The sequence below is a fragment of the Papilio xuthus genome, unplaced genomic scaffold (genome assembly GCF_000836235.2).
Source record: "Papilio xuthus unplaced genomic scaffold, Pxut_1.1 DF825928.1, whole genome shotgun sequence".
In the NCBI taxonomy this organism is placed as follows: Eukaryota; Metazoa; Arthropoda; class Insecta; order Lepidoptera; family Papilionidae; genus Papilio; species Papilio xuthus.
In genome coordinates this window covers 878832-898557 of record NW_013532721.1, presented here as the reverse complement: position 1 = coordinate 898557, position 19726 = coordinate 878832, and the positions used below count along the sequence as shown (strand labels likewise).

The following is a 19726-nucleotide window of genomic DNA, read 5'->3' as shown; positions in this document are numbered from 1 at the left end:
CGCCGTTTAACATGTTACAGTACACATCGTAACGTCAGTTTGTAACCCGGTCTGCAAAGAGCAAAATCGATATATTCTTACATGATATACAATTTGTACAATATGGAATCCGACTCTTATCACTTCAAGCTTTCCCAACCAAATGTTTGTGTTTAAATTATATTAAATGCCATACTAGACTACTTAATAACATCAAGATTTTATCATTAATATATGCTTATACAACAAGCGCGTTCCAAGAAACTCGACATAGACATTAAAACTTTAAGTTCTTAGCAAATTACCAATTCCAGTTTTTACTTAGTAAACGTTTCGTTATACAACACTTATGACTGGCCTTTGAACTCTGTGCTTTAGTTATTAATGAGAAAAGAAAGCTTAATTACATTTAAGCACGTATTTTTTTCTCAATGTTTAATAAAGTAAAGGACTGAGAAAATATACGTACCGTAAATATGTTGTAATATTTTATATTGTTTTAATGTTTAATCATGCGTTTATTTTGGTACTAATGCTGGTATTTTTTTTTTCGAAAAACGAATTCTGGCAAATATTATTTGTATATTATATAATAACTCAAAAATATATAACTAAAGTATGTCAGAGTTCTCGTAGGCGTTCTAAGAATACTCTGCCAAAGTAAATCACAATCTTCCGATCACCCAATTCAAAGATGTACAAAGGATAAACATTGATTTTTATACATTTAATCTAGAAATAATACTTAACAATTAAAGTCACAGATTCAAATATTTGGTACTATTTTAAGACATTATTGTATTATATTTTACATTAAATTGCTGTTCCAATTAAATGAAAGTCTGACCAGGTTCATTGAAATAATTGGATTTAGACCAGTGGAAAGGTTGCGGTGGATTCTATCGTAGAGCTTGGCTCAATCGGCTTACAACCACCGAGTGCAGTGGATGGAAGTTGTCCGCTCGTTTAAGTTTCCGTGCGGTGCCAAAGTCACAAACAAACTTAGGCGCGTAGACCTCAAGTAAAATATTAAAATGTGCGATTTTTAATTTTAGAAGTTAATGGTAAGCTTCAACATATTTTAAAGTATTAATTTAGTTGTTTATAAGCGATTATCAACGAAGTAATTTATTAGTATATTTTTAAAGTGTCAAAACGTATATTTAAAAACTTAATAATTAATAATTTCATGTTTCTATAACTTACTTTAAACTTAATCCATTTAATTACGTGGACACGAAAAAAAAATCTTCAATCACCCAATAATGTAAGTTACGATGAATAGCTAACCTTACACGGTGACTGCGTAGCGACTGCTACAATTGAAAAAAAGGATGAGAGAACTTAATTATAAATAATAATATACGAGTATTATATCTTTAAGATTGATGTCCGTTATTGTATACCTATTACGTTATTTATATAAAGGATACAAAATAATACACACAGAGTACTAGGTCGCAGGGTAGTTACGTTAGCTTTTCATTGCTATTTTTGTGCAATAGCTATATGTAATTTGTTTCAATTACATAATTCGATTTGTGTAAAATAATCAACGCTTTGGAACGCCTAGCTTAGTTTAAGGTAGTCTTATCAAGTGGAAAGTACTTTCAATACCCTTATCTTAAAATCGTCAAGATCTTTTAATTTGCCAATATAGTTTGGTCTTTTTTTTGAACCTAAGTCTAACTAACCTAAGTCACACGTAAGTTTTATAAAGTTTAATTTTACAATTATGTTAGAAAATTTAAATATTAGGAATCGTTCAGATTACCCTTTATTTGAGAAGATTTATTTGATCGACGCTTTCACATTTGGTGTCACTTTAAAAACGTTAACCTGGTTTTACCTATGTGTTTATTTAATTTAGCTGTGATGACGTACAAACTCCAGCTAGTTGTTGGCCGCATCTCAGTGCCAGCCAGGGGTAATGTCTATTTGTACGAACGACGAAGAATTATTAAAGTGTGCCGCAAACATGGCGTGTTTGTTCACGAAACGACACCACGCATCTACCGATCGCGGTCATCCGGTACAAATTTCTATGTAATAAGACAAAAAAGAAATAATTGTATTTAAAAAGTTTATTTCCGGTGTTATTTTATTAATACATGTTGCAGATCTTAATTCGAAACGTGTGTCTATAACATTTAGAAGTTATTTGAATTGCTAATCGATGTTTCGGATTAGCTTTATTTCGCTACCCACAGTCATCTCAAAGAGACTCGAAAAACAAGATTTTAAATAAAATAAAGAAATTCTGTAAAAAAAAAAAATATTTTGTTCTGTAAACTTGTGTAATCTATCTGTGTTTGTAATATTTTTTGAGGCATTCTTTGACAATGGCTATAGATGTGCGAGTGGCTATCCCGGGCTGAGTGGTGCGACGTGCGGTTGCTGTGCGGCGGACGTAGTTTCAGCGCGCACCGCGCAGTCCTCGCCAGTGTTAGCTCCTATCTAAGAGTAAGTAATTGTAATCGAAAAATTCAAATAAGATAGACATTGACATATATTCTCTGTCAATTGTATAGCAATTTTGCTCCACGTGTAAGACGCCAAATCGTTTCCATGATCTAACTTAGTTTACTGATAAAAAAATGTTAATATATTATATTATTATTTTAGGAAGTACTTCTCTCATGTCCAGCAAAAGACTCGCCAGCGTATATTATCTTGCCAGAATTTGATCTCGATGCTGTGTCATCCGTTTTGTATTATATTTATCACGGCGAAGTTGTTATTGAACGATGTCAACTTAACGAATTTTTGGATATCATTAGAAATTTGGAGATTTATATTGATCCGCAATATTTGTATAAAATTAGTAATGGTGTGGAAAAATCAGATTTAGATATTAGTTGCAAGTATAAAGAAAGTAATTTGTCGAAGAATGATGATACGACGTGTTCTGATGTGAATAGCGAATGCATGTATGCTAATAATTTGAAGAAAGGCATTGAAAGTATCATGTGTAACGTACAATGTTCATTAAATGGTTTAGATTTCGGAGATAAACAGATTCGGACTTCAAGTGAAAAGTTTAGTTCATCTGCTGGAGATTTAGTGCGATGTGAAGACCGACAAAGAGGCTCGTTGCTACGTGATTTATTTATTGAGACATATGCTCGGAACGGTTGTAGTAACGGTCTGGGGGCGGGCGTGCTGGCAATATCAAATGAGCGTTATCACGGACCGACATCAGTTCTTTTCACGAATGCTAATGCCGCCCATCCTAACACACTAGTTGAGACACATAAGATCATGTCTGAAGTAAGATCATTCACATCACAGACGTCCAACAGACCTCTCTCTTCTTATGAAAACAGTCAAGATTTAAAAAACTGTACGAAAAAATCGTTTGCCGAATCATTTGTGAAAATTAATAGTCGTAAAGTTAACGAAAAAGTTTTAACTGGAAATAGGCACAAAAGAGAATTGTGGATAAAGAATTTACATTTCCCTTTAAATTTCAATAATAATAATTCAATCAGATCAGAAAGTTCTACGCTAGATTTAAGAATGTCTGTACCTAATTCAGACGGTATCAATTGTCTCTTGAAAAGAAATAAATATACGAAGAGTTCTTCGATAAAAGAATTCAACGAAATAAATACCAAAAACGATATTAATTGCAAGAACTTGAATATAAAAAGAGTAATGACACGAGAAGTTATTCTAAACGAAGTACTAGAAAGTCCATGGATCCCTCGGTTACCTTATTACTACAAACCATTTCGTAGAAAAACTGTTGAAACTGATCCAATCATTACGGCTAAGGTAAGAAACAAACTAGCTTTGGTTTATAACTTATCTACATTTTATTTTAATATGAATCACCTCTAAAAATAGAATATTTAATCTCTGCACTTTCAGAGTCAACTCGATGGAAATAATGATAACAATAATAATATAAACGAAAAACTTCCCTCAAGCACCACTGAAGATACGAAAAACGATTCAAATAGTGAAATTAGAGTTGCAGCAATATCACGTTCTCGTCGTCTGAGCGCTAGAGACTTGAAATGCACAACTTGTAATCAGGTCGGTATTTTCAATGTTTTAAAAATGTTAGTTGCCAAAGATTGTTGCATTAGACCAGACATTAAGATAGAGTTTCTACTTTTATTTCTACACGGATGTGCAGAATGGTGTCGCCAGCCGGTGTTCTAGGCTAGATCTATGGGATAGGGGCTAGTAGGAAAAATTACTGACAAATATTTTTTCAGTTATCAATTAGGATTGTAGGCGTTTTAATATTTTGCAGTAGTTTATATATTTATTTTACAAATTTTTGATTCTTTAGGGGGAACAACAGACCCCTTTACTCTCCCTTTGGCGAGGCCCATGAAATTTCCAAACGTCTACAAGTTTCTTATTTTTTTATTATGGATATTCCAATTTTAGAACCCACTAAATATTATAAACCGTCGTATAATATGCTTGGCGGATGTTTTACGTTTCTTAGTCTAATAGTTTTGTTGATGATTTATGAAAGCTTGTCTACTGTGAAAGTTATGTCCACTATTATTTTCCATTCCAGTACATTCCCTTATTTAAGTTTTATTTGATTACGCAGTTACCACATGGTCAATAATTGTACTTGATTTGTTTATTTGTCCGTCAGGTGTTCACGAATGAGGAATCTTTTACAACGCACATGCGTCGGCATACATCTATGACTAGATACAGTTGTGGAGAATGTTATAAAACCTTTTCACAGCTTCGCAACTTCAAATATCATATGTCGGTGCATCGCGGTACTAAAGAGTTCGCTACTACTTGCCCGGTGTGCGGGAAATATTTTAACGATAGAGGATATCTGAGTAGCCATATGAAAATACACAGGTAATATTTAAAATGTTTTACATTAAAAAAATCATATATAGAAATTCTTGGGAAACTAGGGAACACGCACTGTTTACTGATTCGAAAGCTTTTAAAAACAATACCCTATTTAGCTTCGGAGCTTTACACTACTGTCTGTGATTCTTGGCTACTTCTTTGGTCAACAAAATAAAGAAAATATAAATATTTGTTTCAGGAATAGGAAGGAATACAAATGTTCAATCTGTCCAAAGTCGTTCAACCAGCGAGTGGCTTATAACATGCATGTTAGGATACATACAGGTAAATACACAGTAATTAAATTTGTACCTCTTTGGGGGAACGCATGAACGTGAAAAATATAATTAAAAATAATGTAGATAAGAAGTGCATAGACATTTTAACAAAAAACAAAACGATTATGAATTTCGAACAATAGACGATCACTACCAATAGGTAATACTTAAATTCATTGTGTGTTGAGTACAAGAGAGTGTAAATTTGAGGTCTACACGCCATTTCAAGGCAATTAAGTTTAATAAAGCGTTTTGTAGGTTTACAAAACGTGTTTGTTAATTCATGGTGAATGTTTCTGTTGACGGCATTTTAGCATGTTTCCATAACACCAATATATTTTTTAAAGTAATTTGATTGAAATGTATACTTTAATGTAGGTGATGACTTAATAATTATAAAAACTATGAGATGTAAAGCGTAGCTTATAATTGTGTCTAAAACTAATGTAATGATTAATAATTAAGCTCTAACAATGTTAATTGAATAAAAGAAGGTTGATTTAAAGAGCACCCGTAACCGAGCAGCTAGTTTCCCAGATGTTTAAAATGTGGCAGAGTCAAGACAAGTGTGTGGGACTCTATGATACTTCTAGGCCACGGGCCTGAGTTGTTTATTTGTTACTTTCAGGAGTAAAGCCACATGTGTGCGGGGAGTGCGGGAAAGCATTTTCACGTAAGATGTTACTGAAGCAACACGCGCGTACGCACTCCGGGGAGCGGCCCTACGCCTGCCCGCACTGTGATCGTCGGTTCGCTGATCGCTCCAATATGACCCTTCATTTAAGACTTCATACTGGTCAGTTCAAAAGCTATTTACATTAAAACTATAGAAATACTACTTAAATGTGTTACTTTGAAGTTAATTCAGCGATAACAGAGAAAAATAATAATTCGTACATTCGTAACTTTGCTGCATTACTATCATCAGGCGTTAATTCCGTAGGCTCAATTTACTTTGCTTCATAATAAAACTTCGATGAATATGTAATAGATTGTAAAATAAATTTAATTTGTTTACAGGAGTCAAGCCTTTTTCGTGTTCTTTGTGCCCCAAATCGTTTACAAAGAAGCATCACTTGAAGTCACATCTTAATTTTCACACCGGTGCTAAGCCGTACTCTTGCCCGCGATGTAAACTCGCCTTTACACAGTCTTCGAACATGAGAACTCATTTCAAAAAATGCAACGTGCCTGATACAACTCTCACACCAGAAGTTTCTTCCTAAGTTATGCAAATGTAACATTTCGTGATTCAATAACTCAAAGATTATCCAACCAGATGGCAACCCTTGGACAATACAGGCCAAAAGGCTAAGAGCTAAGAAATGTAATATTATTGTTTTTATTATATTTTTGAAGAAATAAGTTAGTTTAAAATAAATTATTACTACAGTATATGTTTTTTATTTGCATATTTGTTTGATTTAGTTTAATCATACAATTTTACTTTAGAAACATTACTGGCCAGTTTTAAATGAGTCACACGAGGATGATGAAGATTTCAGTTGTTTTCGTAAAACACTCATTTTTTTATAGGAGAAGAGAGCAACGAATCGCCTAATATTATTTGATCCGACGCCCATGGTCATCCGCAACGCCAGAGGAACTGCAGATGCGTTGCCGGCCTTTAAGGAAGGTGTACGCTCTTTTTTAGATAAAATAAAAATAAAGGTTTAAAGGAAACTATTTTTAAAGATTTATCATCTGTTTTAATTGGATTTGGTGATGTAAAATAATTATCGATCGAGGTGTACAAAATTACAGGCCTTTACAATATTTATAGATATTTGAGGCGTGTTAAACAATTACAATTCACCCCAATAAGGAGGTTTACATTTGCTTCGTATAAACAATCGTAGAAGTTATTAATACAATGTTGTGATAAAATATTGCTTACGCTGATGTACCATAGTTGAGTAAGTTGTACTTAATAAATGTTATGTAAGAAACGTCTATATCATTTAAGATTTAGAAAGTTTTATAAATAATAGTATATAGGTACATAATATATTAACAATATAAGAACTGATGATATAGATAACATGCTTCGATGGATTTATTTACAATTACAAAATTTCATTTTTATTAAGATGGTTGAATTTTTCTGCCAATACATTGTCCTTTGATTTTTTAAAAGAGCTTAAGCTAGCTTTGATGTTAAGAACTATAAAGATATTATCATATATCATTAATATATCTAGTTTTGATGTAAGAAAAATGTCTACAAAGGACAATGACATAGGTGAAAAGGGCTCAAACATTTTAAACATTATTTTCGTCACCTAATTTATTTTTTTCAATGTTTCGCATGTTTATAATTTTATTAACATGATATAAATATGTTTTGTGGGCCATTTATATGTAAATTATATTTTAACAAAGACCTATTAAGTTCACGGTTTGTTTATGTGATAACCAAGGTAAGTGTAGTATAATATATACGTAATCTTTATTTGTTTGCTACTGGTTATATTTTGGTATGATTTTGTGCGATATTAAACAAGATTTAAATATAAAAGCCCCACATTTACAGAAAATATAAAACGATTCTTATTTTCGATTTCAACACACTGAGATAAAACATAAAAGTACAAAAATATGTGTCTATAAAATTTCAACGAAAATATATATAACTATGAACAAGGAATGGCGAGAAGTTAATAACAAGATTATGTAATATGTAGCTTTATATTTGAACCTTACCTGCCATTTTAAAGTTTATTCTTAACATTTAATGTTTGTGCCATAAAAAAAAGTTAATATTAATTTTAATTTAAGGAAAATTAAAACAGGAACTAATATGCCACAGAATAAAATTATGCAACTTTTCAAAATAATAAACTAAGCAACGTTAACTATTTGAAAACTATAAATCTAAATTTTCTCAAAAGATTCTCATTAAACATTTAGTTAAAAAATTAAAATGACAGCCAAGTCAATGTTACTTAGACAAAGTACACTTACCGTGGGTTTCTATGACCAAAATCTCCATTTAAAACATAACTTTTGCTTTGTCGTAAATGACAGGGATAACGATATGTTATATACAGAGATTTTGCTGTCAGAAGCCAACGCTTAGACAATTATTGTGTGCTTAATTTATACACGGTCTTTACCTGCGCACATTTATTATATTTTCAATATATTTTACATGCACATACATAATATTAATTGAAATGATTTAAGAACATTGCGCTTCAATTTAATACAAAAATTGTTATCTCTGTCGGTAAATAGTAGGTATAAAATATACAGTAAATTTATAAGTAATTGCGTGTAAAAATCTTATTCATACAATAGAAATATAGAAAAAGCTATCGTATCTACATCGTACACAGGTTACGAACATCGTTTGTATCACGTAACTGACCTATGCACCATGCAGTTAATGCCTACAATAATAATCGCCAATCGTTTCATTACATATTTTATCTCAGCCTTTTCGAGTAGGAGAACCGTAATTACTTGAGACTTGGTTTATAATATAGTACTAGTAAAGTCGGTGTATTAACATTACGATTGTGTAGCAAATCAGCCGCCGCGAGGGCGCGCGTCACTACTCTACCACGTGAAGCACCATTTGTTCTAGCGTAGGGATAATGTACACGATTTGTCCATTCTATTCTAAATAACATTAGAATTAAATTGAAGCATACACGCGCTCACTCTCCACTATCCATCTCCAATCATTATATAGGAACGATAATTTTAAAAATACTACACGAATTCATTTCTCATAAAATAACCTAAAAAAAATTAACACATACAAACGCGCTTTTGGCACCTAATGCTAATTTGAGATTGAGTAGTTTCGTTTGTTTGTTGATTCCAAAACATCTAAGCCTAAAAATATTTTCGAAAACGCGGGCGTTGAAATATAAAAAAAACGCCAAATATAATGGAGAGTTGTTAACACTTTCTTTGGTGAGATAAAAATATTGAAGATGGCAAAAACATCAACAAACAAATCATTTATAGATAAAGTTAAATAAGAATAACATTCATCAAAATTATTTCCGAGTCAACGGGCAGATATAAAAATATTTACATGCAAACGTCGGTTAATATGTACACAATAGATATTTAAATTAAATAAAGTTGACGTGAAATAAATTTTATATACAATAGAACTCTACTAAGACATAAAAATTGAGCATTAACGTAAAGGCAGCGAAAACCTAACTTAAGTACTTCAAAGCCTAGGGAAATACTTATTTAGTAAGAAGTTAAGGTAAGTACTTAGTACTTAATGACGTAACGACTACTTATAACTATAGTTTACAAAAATGTACAAATTAAAGTTCATATCATAATCTCATAGCCACTGAATGAGACGAGTCGAAGTGTCACTCGCACGATTGTCTCTTTCAATATAAAAATACTTTCGTTTGATCACAAGACTGGAATCACATGTTGCGGCGGGGAATCTCACGTCCGAGAGTGCCGCGGCTGCGCTCAGGTGCACTCAATAATGAGAGGCTGGCTCGATTCTATTACGCTGGGACGCGTCTCACCCGCCGAGGAGTAGTGCTGCGATGCCGGCTCGTGCTCCTGCGCCTGCCCATGCAGCTTGCGGTAGGGCTGCGCGTGTTGCGCGTGCTGAGCGTGCTGCGAGTGTGGCGGCGACAGTGGGCCCGGCGCGAGGTGTGGCGTGGTGGAATGAGCGTGTCCACCAAGCGCGCCCTCGCCGGCCAGCAGCCGAGCGCCGCCCACTCCTGCGAGACCCGCTTGCGACGCAGAATGCACCTCGTACGCCTCGTGCCCCTCTCTATCGTGGCAGTCTTTGTCGATGGAACCTGCAAAGTGCACGCGAAAATGAAATCGGTCGCGTTTAGCGAGAGCGCAAGTGAAAGTTGCGGTTCACCTACGAAGAGAAAGTGCAGCGCACTGCAGTCGCTCTCGGCACTCCGGTCGGTAATATTCACTCTCAATATAGTGATTTGTGTATTAATATGAAAATTATATTTTTTAAATTTGGGAAAAAATTGCAAGTGAACTTAATAAAATAATACATACCCATGCATTCAGTGTTCGCAGCGTTGGTGATTGCTAAAACTTCTTCGATATTATTGGGTTTACAGCTTGTGGTTTTCCAATGTGTTCTTAGTCCAGAGGCGCTTATATATTTTTTGTCGCACCCTTGGCACACGTATGGTCTGTCGTTCGTATGCAGCCGCTTGTGAAGTTTCAGATGGACAAATTGAGTGAACTTTTGCATACACAGATCACAGGCATAAGGTTTTTGACCTGAGTGCAGTCTTAAATGTGTCTTCAAATTTGAAGTGGATGAAAACCTCTTCTTGCAGATATCACACTGGTGTGGTTTTTCTCCGGTGTGAACGAGATGATGTTTCTGTAAGTGCGCAAGCTGCGTGAAGGACTTATTGCACACGTTGCATTTGAACGGCCGTTCCCCGGAGTGTGTCCGCAAATGCACTTTCAAATTCGAGAGTTGGCCGAACGTTTTACAGCAAACGTTACATTCGTAGTGCATTTTTCCATCTTTCTTCTTTAATGGATAAGGCAGGCTTCTGTAACCGCGAGAGGACTGAGAGTTTGGACTCATTGGGGCGCCCATGAGACTGCAAGTACCATCCGGACTCATGCTGCCGTGTTGTGGTACCAGTTGACCATTGACATTTGAGTTTTGTATTAAACTCAATTGTGAACAGTTTTTAAGTGTTATAACGCTGGTCGACGAGGGATAGTGGTGATTGCTTTGAGCGCTTTGTGACCTTTCGTACTGGTGAGTGGAAGACACGGTTGGGGAATAAGTGCTAGGTGGTGATCCAAGTTGCGTTATAATAGTAGAGTTTGGTGGAGAGTATAAATTGTATGAGTAATTTGGGTAGTGACTCTCATATCTAGTCTCTCTTATCTCGCGTATTTCTCGTATTTCCCGTATTTCTGTCGTATGTGGGATGGCATGGGGCGGCGACGATGAATAGACTGACGTAGCGTTGGGAGCCGGTAGTTGTTGTGGTAAAGGCAGTAGTGATGGCAAGGGTGTTAAATTAGAACTAGAATCAGGACTGCAAGCGTTCCCGTACCTTTGACTCTTTTTGTAAGAATATGCCATTTCAGTAGGAGACGATGGTGGTGGCGTCGCGTTAGGTTGACGGCGATTAGGATCGTTGTTATTTGTGTCGATTCTACTACCAGTTAATATGGTTTCTAATATCCTTGTGTCAGGCGGAGAGTATCTCATGAATGCCGGTTGTGGTGTTGGAGATATTGTACCATCTTCATAATAAGGCTTGTTAATAGGAACAACTGTGTTTTGTGATGACTCCAAGACTATAACAGTGGAAGTAGCCGGGTCACGTCTGGGCGGAGATAAGTTCTGTGGTGATATGTTAGCTACATCTTCGGCAATTATCAGTTCTTTTTCACTGTCGCAGTCCATGTCCTTGTGATGCTGGTATTGGTATGCCCTTGGCATTTTTATTTTAACCTTTCTGTATTCATTTCTGTGCATATCTTGGTCCATTTTTTGCACTATGACAGTTTCTTTTGGTTCATTTGTTTTATTCGAGCAATCAAGAACATAGTTGGAATCTACGTCTGAATCGCTGGAATCCTCTGGTGGTGTAAATTCGTCATGATATCCATTACTGTGGTAACCTTCATCTGATCTTACCGATCCGTCATTGGGTGTTAGTTGATGTTCATAGTGTTGAGCGCTGCAGTGCGTTAGGCCCGGCGACTTGCTTCCTAGTTTGTCCTGGTGATGTTGTAACATTGGGGAAGGTCCTCGCATATCCCTCATATGTATGTTTTGTCCTGGTGACCTGTTGGCATGTAATCTGGGATTATCAAGTTGATGTATTACTAAATGCGATGTACTCTCTTTGTGTTGATGAATTATTAAAGTCTGATTATCTCTGTGGTGCATTTTAACTGGTGATGGAGGCTGCATGAGACCATTCGGTGATATCGTTCTATGTTCACTGGCCATTTGAATATCATTTGTTGATTTGTGATGCATAATATTACTAGATACATCGGTTCTTATAATTGTCCTTTCGTTCTTATTGGTAATTCGAGGATCTTCACGTGGTGTATAATTTTCAATGTGTGCCTTTTCAATAGATTCACGTTTTATTCTTCGGGTGGGAATATCAGCTTCTAGGAGTTCTTTAGGGTTCGTTAAGCCGAGCACGTACTTCATGTGGTTAAATGCAATCTCGGGATGAACTGGGGCAGGGGGTATGCCATATGCTTTTTTGATAGTTTCTTCTTTGCCTGTGAAAGAAAAACGTTTTATAGTAATTGTTGTTTCTCCAAAATGACTCCGAATATAGAATTTTAATTTAAAAAGCGTGCTTACAGATGGAGTAGGTTGCTCTTTCGGGATCGATGTCATATCCTAGCCTCGTCGCAAAGTCTTTGCAGTACCAAACCATTAATTCTTCATTTGGCATAATATCTCTGTAAATAAAATAAATGAAAAATGTTAAAGTGAGATTAAATGAATTACGGAAATGTGCAAATAAAGTGATACTTGAAACATTACAGTGATATAGTAAATAGTTCTGTAGTTGTGTGTTACCTGATCGTGTAGAAGTATATATGCTCTTGATGCTGGCAAGCCACGAGGTTCATCACGGAGAGGGAGTAGGCAGAGGCCACGTAACGCATCCAGTTCGCAACACTCGTATCAGATCCATCCAGGTAATAATAATCACTATCCTTAAATATCTGTAAGAATAAAATTAAGGTAATTAGAAAAAATCGATTTTTAACTTTAAATTTAAATAGAGACTGTAAACTTCTAGGCTTTGATCGCGAAAGTCCTTGTGCTGTGCACAATTTCGAATTTGAAGTTTTAAAACTAGTAACAGCTATAATGTACAAAGGTAGTGTGAAGATGTTATCATAAGCAATATAAGCACGTGGCACGTGTATAGTATTTGCAACGCGCGTGCAACTGATAGCGACTACTTGCGATGTATCGGGAGTCAAGGACGAGATGCAAGTTGCGTGTGTAGACGAGGAAGATAATACTTATTGTAATGTTTATTCAATGCATCATTTACATCATTAAAATAGTTTAAAATTAATCTAATAAGTTATAATTATGCATGCGTTTTTTATACATGGGTATACTAAATCGTAATTGTATTTGTTGGAAAAATACCGCCACCATATAAAAAGTTTTAAAGCCTATTCTCACCTTAATATTTCCATAAGTATGATGTCTGACAGTTTCCTGTACCTGGCCCAACATAGAGAGGAATAGGTTAGTTAGAGAAGAGAGTTGTGCATTTTTATATTAAAGCTTTTATTTGTTGTAGTTTTTCGTATTTTGCGCTTAGCCAAGTAAGCTGCGGAGAGGAAATTAACACTATTTACAACTAGAAGCCTTAACCCTGTTTGAATTGGGGATAGAATATTTAAATAAGCAGAGCATAAATATTTGCGGTTAATATTGATAGTATTATATGAAACTCACCCTCCAATAGTATCGCCAGGAAACTTTGTCGTTAGGTTTGTTTGGCGTTCGGGTGCCTTCGAACGGGCCGAAGCGAGTGCCACGGGGAATAACGCCGGTACTCCATACTCCTTCGGTCTGTAATAATTGCTTATGTAAATTTTATAATACAACTAACGATTAATGAACCAAATTTTATTCCCGATGCTACAAAGTCAGCCAACAGCAGCTAAGGACGTAGAAGCATATATTCTACACTTGGTGTAATTGGGAATAAGGATAGCTAAAGTTGGTCGCTTACAATCTGGTGAACTAGTATGTTAGTTGGTTTGTAACTTGCCATATCTTTGTTAGATATCTTCACTTCTCTTACCGGTGTGTTAGGTGTCGACAGCACTACGGAAGGTCTTAGTGCGAGGCTTCTGGGTAAAGTTTTCTCTGCTCTGTTGTGTGTCCCTCTCTCACACGGCACGTCGGGCACTATGTATACAGTGAGCCGTTCAAACTCCTCCTCCCTCATTCTCGTCACATCGTAAGCTCCGGTCCCGACCACTGCTGCGGCCGATGCAGCACCTCCACCGCCAGGGCTACCGGTGCGGCCGACCACAGTCGTGCTCGGAATTTCTTCGCTTGTTGACTGTAAAAAATATTCATATTCTAGAATAGAACTCTAAATTTGAGTGATGTCCAGATGGTGCTAATAAGTTTGAAATTAGATTAGAAGGATAAAACACTTTCTTCTTTTTTAGTTTCAAAGCCAAATATAAACATCCAAATAAAGCGTACTGATTATGTTACTTTTACGATGATTTTTGCCTAATTTTCAAAATATGCATCATTAATGTATATTTTTTGAACAAAATAATAATATAAATAAGTTTCAAAAACAGTTGAAGAGGAACTAGCTTGTTGTTCGACGAGACATATTGTTGGTTTATCATTTCCGCGTTGTGGCGAGCGACACTGTATTAGTTATATTAGTGTTGATGGTCACTCGACTAGACTGAGGTTTTGTTTACATACGTCTCTACATATTCATTGTATTATCTTGGTCGATGTTAGCTACCTACAATCTACAACTATCCGTTGAAATGGAAAGTTACCGCACGATATTAGTTAAATCCTTTTTTGATGTTATTTCGCGAGCGAATTGTGGCATGTCATAGGTTAAAAGTAAAAGAATAATGTTAATTCAAAGTATTTTTATGCAAAATAATAGGTCAGGCAACGAATAAATTTGGATTCTCGAAAATATGCAAACGAACTGCATTTAACCCTTTTCCATCTGCACTCTTAAAGTAACAATAGAGTCTGAGTCGTAAGGTCTGGGGCAAAGGGTTTACTTTAGCTAAAAACAGTCGAAGAGTACTGTTCGATAAATGGGCGGTGCCACTACTGACCCAGTTTTGTGATAAGTGCGCACTTTCCAGTGCGCACCGACTGCCTTGTATGCCTATTTATATTTTCCGCAAAATTTAATTTATTTCTAACATATTTTATTCTCAAAGAGAATTTAAAATTTGGTATATTTTTTTTGAATAAAAATTACTGATATAGAAAGTAAATCCTTACCAGTCTCATTTTGAAAATAAATAGCTCCCTATTTCAGGATTTTCTTTTTGTTTATTGTAATTATGTGTACCTGGAAAGAAAAAAATATATTACCATTTTTAACATTAAAAAAGGTATTGGAAAAAGGTTCAATATGGTAGTTTAGAGCAGTTTTTATAAATTGATTTAAATCTTCAAAGTACAGCATTGAATATTTGCCAAATTGGCACGTTGAACACGGAATCGAGTCTCGCTTACAAAAGTACATAATATTCTAATGATATAACTGTAAAAAATATAAATAATTAAACAAAAACCTTCCGTAAAAATAGAAAAATAACTTTTAATAAAACAACATTATTTTTGATTCGATTGATTTTTTTTCAACTTTAGTAGCGTACCGAAATGTAAATAAAGCACAAAATGCATCGTTAAACAACCAACAATGTTCAACATTACGCAATCGTGTGTAATAATCGGTGTGAAACACAAACATTTACATTCTCAGAGGAAAGAAACATAGATCGAAACCCTATAGCATTGCCTACAACAAATATATATCGATTGGTAAACGAGTTATAATACTTTTTGGTTAAATCAGTTACCTTGCACCGGAAAAGTCAGAAAATAAATATTAACTTCATCATCATCATCATCATACTCAGCCTAAACTTGTCCACAGTTGGACGTAGGCCTCCCCCATCGATTGCCACAATGCTCGGTCCTGTGCCGCTTAATATTAACTTACTTATGAATATTTCTAAATGAAAAATATTACTTGTGTTAGGCTTGTACCATAAAAAAATAAAAATCACATTTAATTGTAAGTTAAAAAACTATTTTAATAAACTATTCCATAATATTGTACCAATCACATCTAACACTTTTTCTTTTTTTTCTCAAGCACGTAAATTAAACTAGAAAATATTTTTATTACTTAATTCATTGTGTTATTTTGTTATTTAAAGTTAAATATTGTTTATTATATTTCATCTTACGTCTCTTAAAGATTGAAGTTAAATAATTTCCAACAAATAATAGAATTTCATCTATTGCCGTTTAAACAATATAATTTTCTTAGTTCATCGTTTATCAATACAAATAACCTTGAACGCTAGAGCAAGATGTAGATATACCTATGGGGAATATGATAACATGTTTATATAATACGACTTTAAAATCTTGATTCCACAACAAATCTCTTTAATTGACACCACAGGATAGTTTTCTATATATATAGATAGTTGTAAATATAATTCCATACATTCTTACTAAAATTAAACTTAAAAAAAATTATATCCCAATCTTTACAATATTTTAATAACCTTGCCCATTTATTCAATTAAATTGCACAAAAATTATAAATTTTAAACGGAATCTCACTCGCTCGATCTTCATAGGAGAAAATTTTGAAATGATATATAAAATCATTAAAAGTTATAAACATTATTTGTCTCATCAAAACAAAAAAAAAATAACAAAAGAAAGATCCTTGGCGATCATGCAAAGAATTGAAATTCAGATCAAATATGTAATGAAAATAATTTTAATAACAACCATTTTAAACTATAACCATTTTATATCAAATTATCACATTACAATCCTGAATACACAGTAATTTTAAATTCCATTGTTAATTAACAATTTATTGTTATTTAATTATAAAAACGTTAGCTATGTGAAACAAACATATTAAGACATACTTATTAAAATTTTATTTTATCAATAAATTAAATGTTTAATGTATCAAGTTCAATATAATTACGTTTAGTTAGCAGTGTCGTCAATTATAATGTCTTTATTAACACAATAAGTGCATCTGTAGGGCAGATAGTCGCACGTGACCGGCCGGGTTGCATAACCTGCGTCACATTAACATAGCACGCGACTCGATCTGCGAACTCTACCTCATAGAGATTTTGCACTTTACCTTAGCATGAACCGTTCCTTGGAAATCTTATTAGAGAAAAAATATAGTTGTCTTTTGTTTATTTATATGTAAAAACAAAAGTAAAACGTAAAACTCCTTAATTTAAGTAGCATACATTTTTCGTAATTATCTTCATTGGTAATATTTTTTAAGTTTCCTTTTATGTATTAAAATATAATATATTTTTGGAACTCTACTACTGTGTAATATGATTAGTTAAGCCTAACGGCCGGTGGAAATAATTAATATGTGTATTTTTTACACTTTAATCTTTTGGCGACTAAAATGTAATCGTAATATTTAAAGAAGTTTGTGTAACGTTACCTACATACTAAGCATTAATTGCTAAACAAAATAGTAAACTAAAAAATCGCCAAAAACGTAGAATAAATTCTTATGCAAATCGCGGATAAGCCTTTTTTTTAAATTATTGCGCATGATTGTATTATAATGTCGCATCAGAGTTTAAATTATGTAATTCATTTGTTCACGGTACTGTATATCTTATCGATATTAAATGTTTAGTATCATTCTGTTATGCGTTAATGGGGTGTCACTGTGGATATTGTACTTGTATTAATTCATATTGTCATCCTTTTTACCCTCTTTGAAAATAGTAGAGACAACAATATACGTAGGTACAAGTGTCACGGCAGTGGAACTTTACGGTTATGATAATGAAATGCATCGCGATATCGCTATATCGGCGCGCGCGCATCAGGAAGTTAGGCCTTGGTGTGTTCGTGAACTTGCCCTATGCGCCGCGCTGCGCTGACGTCGGCTGTACTGATGCGGTAACATGGCAACACGCGATCGTTTTTTTTATTCACACATTATGTAAGGTTATTGCAAGTGTGTATATTTTATTTCATTCATTATTTTACTTTATCTCATTCATTTAAAATATAATGAAAACTATTTATAGTAATTTTTTGTGTAATTTATTTTTGGTTATGGAATGATTTTTTCTTATATTAATTCGCTTGACATAGTATGGGGGTATTGCATAAAATATTAATATTTTCATGGTATTTGGTACCTTATGAAGCGTATAAATAGAAGTTATAATACAACGACGCGATCATTAATAGTAAGAAAATTAAAATGACTGATAAAGTTTTCAAAGTTTTAAACAATTTTATTTTTATGATCTCTTTATATCCATAACTATTCTATTTTAATGAACAAAGTCTGAAGCACTATTAAATTTAATAATCTGAATAATTTAACAATAACATGATAAATAGCTAAAAAGGATTTTAATAGGAACAACTTTATCATATTTATAATATTTATGCAATCGAAGAATAATTTGTGCCATAAAAGGCAGTTAAAATTTTATTTATTTAATAAAATAGTTTGTCATATTTCTTTGGTATTTTTACCGTGGTAAAAAAATAGATAAGATTTAAGGAGATTGTATAAAAGATATGAAATCTTACCTTTAAAAACAAGAAGTAATTCGATTTGTCCATGATATTGCTAAGGAAATTTGCACATGCAAGTGTGCAACGGGAACTAACCTTGCAGTCTAATAATAATTTAATACGCCAATGTTTCCACTACAAATAGACGGAGTACCGACTAGATAAAGACCGTATGTTGCCTACCGCTGATGCGGTATTGATACGTCAGCTAATATCAAATAATAACACCATGAGAAAGTAATTTAAAAAAAATTGCCTCGATGACTTATTTGAGCTCTTAATTTCCTGACTTTGTCACGATTAATGTGGGAAATATATACCCTAAACTTTAAATTATCATTGAAAAAATTGAAATGTATGTTATTATTTCTCAAAGAATGCGAGCAATCCTTACCTTAAAAATATAGTATTTTTTAGGGTTTTTAATTTTTAAAGTAGATAAATGCAGAATTAATTAAGGAATCAATGTTTTAGCTAAGAAAAGTAAGCATCAAATATTCGCAAAAATCTAGCATTTTGGATACTTACAAAAAACTTTGTTTAACGCATTCTTGATTTAAACGTTAATTGTTAGTTTTGTTATTGGTAACAAACGAGGGTTGTTGACCGGCGGACGTTGAGGCGGTTGTCGCGCGGCATGTGATGGTGCCGATGGCTGGCACTGAGAGTAGCGGGCTCGGCGGGCACAGCGGGCGCATGGCGCGCGGCCGCCGGCTGGGCTAGCGCGCGGGCCGCGGCCGGGCGCAGCGCATCGCACAGCTCCGACCTGCCCCACGTCTAGCGGCGGAGCGCTTCGCACTAACCGCTCGCCGCGCCGCTACGCCGACCGACCTAGATGCACTTTTACGACGCCGAGAATGCAATCGACACACATATTCGCGTCTCGTTCCGATAAACGCATCGACGACGAAAGCAGCCCGTGATGGAGAATGCGGACGAATTTGACAGCGAGTGCAGCAAGTGCGTCACGCTCGCGCCTAGTGCGCGCTAGCTAGATGCGAGTGGGACAGTGGCGGCGTCGCGGCGCGACTCGGCGATGCATTCAAGTTCATTACTTCCGTAGTTTGGCGAGCGGCCGCCGAGCGCCCTGACCGTGCTCCCGATCTGAGCCCGCACTATATTGATGATCGTCGCGTCGTCGCGGGAAATTCAATTCCTTGCAAACTTTTCTAACAAGTTTTTCGTCAATTTGAAGGCCGATATTTAGGCAAACTGAGCAAAACTCGCCTAATGCGCACCGCTTTGAATAACAATCAGATGCAGAAAAATGCTTTTTGTGCATCAA

The 19726-nt window shown here is 34.8% G+C and overlaps 3 protein-coding genes across 4 annotated transcripts; 2 read left to right on the top strand and 1 right to left on the bottom strand.

Moving 5' to 3' along the window:
* Positions 1 to 2331: 2331 nt before the first annotated feature.
* Positions 2332 to 3512, top strand: LOC106125030 (uncharacterized). Its single transcript, XM_013322118.1, has 3 exons — positions 2332 to 2442; positions 2605 to 3249; positions 3471 to 3512. The coding sequence occupies exons 1-3, from the start codon at positions 2332 to 2334 to the stop codon at positions 3510 to 3512; spliced, it is 798 nt and encodes a 265-aa protein (XP_013177572.1).
* LOC106125219 (gastrula zinc finger protein XlCGF7.1) lies at positions 3503 to 6386 on the top strand. Its single transcript, XM_013322328.1, has 6 exons — positions 3503 to 3756; positions 3853 to 4020; positions 4604 to 4824; positions 5021 to 5106; positions 5728 to 5895; positions 6120 to 6386. The coding sequence occupies exons 1-6, from the start codon at positions 3637 to 3639 to the stop codon at positions 6323 to 6325; spliced, it is 969 nt and encodes a 322-aa protein (XP_013177782.1). The 5' UTR covers positions 3503 to 3636; the 3' UTR covers positions 6326 to 6386.
* Positions 6387 to 7918: 1532 nt separating this feature from the next.
* Positions 7919 to 15136, bottom strand: Blimp-1 (PR domain zinc finger protein 1). 2 transcript variants are annotated; one of them, XM_013322813.1, is made up of 8 exons: positions 15106 to 15136; positions 13907 to 14170; positions 13555 to 13671; positions 13276 to 13317; positions 12652 to 12800; positions 12430 to 12530; positions 10116 to 12344; positions 7919 to 9895 (listed from the first exon to the last, which is right to left on the bottom strand). In XM_013322813.1, the coding sequence occupies exons 1-8, from the start codon at positions 15112 to 15114 to the stop codon at positions 9555 to 9557; spliced, it is 3252 nt and encodes a 1083-aa protein (XP_013178267.1). In that variant the 5' UTR covers positions 15115 to 15136; the 3' UTR covers positions 7919 to 9554. The 2 variants fall into 2 exon arrangements, with proteins under 2 accessions (XP_013178267.1, XP_013178268.1); XM_013322814.1 differs by lacking the exon at positions 13276 to 13317.
* Positions 15137 to 19726: the final 4590 nt, after the last annotated feature.